This window comes from Aplysia californica, unplaced genomic scaffold, assembly GCF_000002075.1.
Source record: "Aplysia californica isolate F4 #8 unplaced genomic scaffold, AplCal3.0 scaffold00037, whole genome shotgun sequence".
Lineage (NCBI taxonomy): Eukaryota > Metazoa > Mollusca > Gastropoda > Aplysiida > Aplysiidae > Aplysia > Aplysia californica.
Genome location: NW_004797307.1, coordinates 508,348 through 510,262, shown reverse-complemented (window position 1 = coordinate 510,262; position 1,915 = coordinate 508,348). Strand labels below are relative to the sequence as shown.

At 38.6% G+C, this 1,915-nt stretch overlaps 1 protein-coding gene across 1 annotated transcript in view; it reads left to right on the top strand.

The window, feature by feature from the left end:
- LOC101860234 overlaps positions 1 to 1,915 on the top strand; it is a gene marked incomplete in the record, with an annotated part of 177,628 nt that overhangs the window by 42,404 nt on the left and 133,309 nt on the right. The window contains 1 exon segment of the mRNA XM_035973942.1: positions 1,736 to 1,845. Within this exon segment, the coding sequence (XP_035829835.1) occupies positions 1,780 to 1,845 (66 nt within the window).

The window sequence follows — 1,915 nt, the reverse complement described above, 5'->3', positions numbered from 1 at the left end:
ATGACGCACAAAGCATAAGGACAATAAATGACGTACAAAGCATAAGGGCAATAAATGACGCACAAAGCATAAGGACAATAAATGACGCACAAAGCATAAGGGCAATAAATGACGCACAAACAATAAGGACAATAAGTGTCGCACAAAGCTTAAGGACAATAAATGACGCACAAAGCATAAAGGCAATAAATGACGCACAAAGCATAATAAGGACAATAAATGACGCGCAAAGCATAATAAGGACAATAAATGACGCACAGTTTTGAGTTTGTGTTGTCGATGTGCACACCCGCTTTCAGCAAAATATTACGCAACTGCATTGTGTGGTTAGCATTTGCGTCCCCATTATTCTTATTAAACCGTTCTGAAAATATTTCACAGCTGAGGGTTGGATCTTCCAAAAGTTCAGGTTTAAGACGGGCAAGTAAACAATCCTAACAAAGACGAATTTCTATTCAATGAAGAGAGTCTTATGATGAAATTAAATGAAGGCTAGAAGTAGAGAGGGATACAAATTAGAACATCCTTACAAAGCAATTATGTTTAATAAGCAAAAAATGCGGGTGAAACCACAATCAGGAACCTGAATGAATGAGAGACTGAAGACCGCGTTTGTAAATCAAATGCAAGCTTGCTATAACAGGAGAGGTGCCTAAGAGCTGTCAAATAGAAGAATAACGACAGACAACAGCTGGCTGCTATTGTGAAAGTATCCGCTCTTTAAAAAAGTAAATAAATGACAAGATAAGGTGGATATGACCCTCGTCCCGTCTTCCGCTCCACTTCACATTAACGTAAATAAATGCTCGCTTTAAAGCACAAGGGGGCTATTCAGAAAAAATGCTGTTTTGAGAAAATCGAAGTTAAAGTTTTTGCCCCTTGTTCAGTTTCTTTAAAAGACAAGGAGAGTTTTCTCTTTAAACAAACAAATGAACACACCAGTGAAACCGAACTTCCTCTATTGGTAGTGCAATGCCCACTTTTGGTATAGGTCAAGATTTCGGGGAACCCCCGAAATCTGGTTTAGCCCTCTTGTCCTTAAAAGGGACGAAATGTATTTCTCAGTGCACAAGTTCTAGGGCTGGGATCGCAGATATTCAACTTACCCAGACGCAAATATAGACACTGGAGTCATCAACAGAAAAAGGTCAAAGGACTATGATGAAAATAGGCCAAGAAGCCTTTCTGGTCGACCAATAGAAAGCGAATTTTGTTTTGCGAGCGAGGCCGTGGAAGCAAACACGTCTTTATGTTGCTCTAAAGATGCGTTTATGGAAAACTTTGGACTGGGTTTATCGTTTCAAAATCTACCTTAGTTCAATCTTCTTCTATCATCTTCTACTTATAGAGACAAGGAAACAGCTTAGGGGTGTTCCCCCATGACACTATTCGTCCCTGACGGATAAGTGTTTTGAGTCCACTGTCTAGTGAACAACTTCCATGTAGGTGTTCGGTTTTTTAATTGTTTGAAATGAAGACGAATTAATTAATATAGTGTACCCCACTACATAATAAATGGAAAGGAAATTTGGTATTTTAACTTTAACTTTAAGAGCGACAGGCCTGGTTCAGTATAACAATCGTTTCATTATTCAGCGAAATATACAGTGCTGCATTGTACATTATTCCACTGACTTTGTCCTGCATGCTTGAGGCAGCCGATAATACTGTGCTGTGTATTAGATTTCTAGATAATTTCATAATGCATGCATTTTTTCTTTTTTCTGTTTTTCAGAAGTTAACTGAAGTAAGGGCGCCAACTGGCAGGCGCTTTGCACCATGGGAGTGCTAGGCCAGACTTTACTTCTGCTATGGAAGAACTTGATTTTGCGGGTTCGGTATCCTGTAAGTATCTATCTTTCTATCTATCTATCTATCTATCTATCTATCTATCTATCTATCTATCTATCTATCT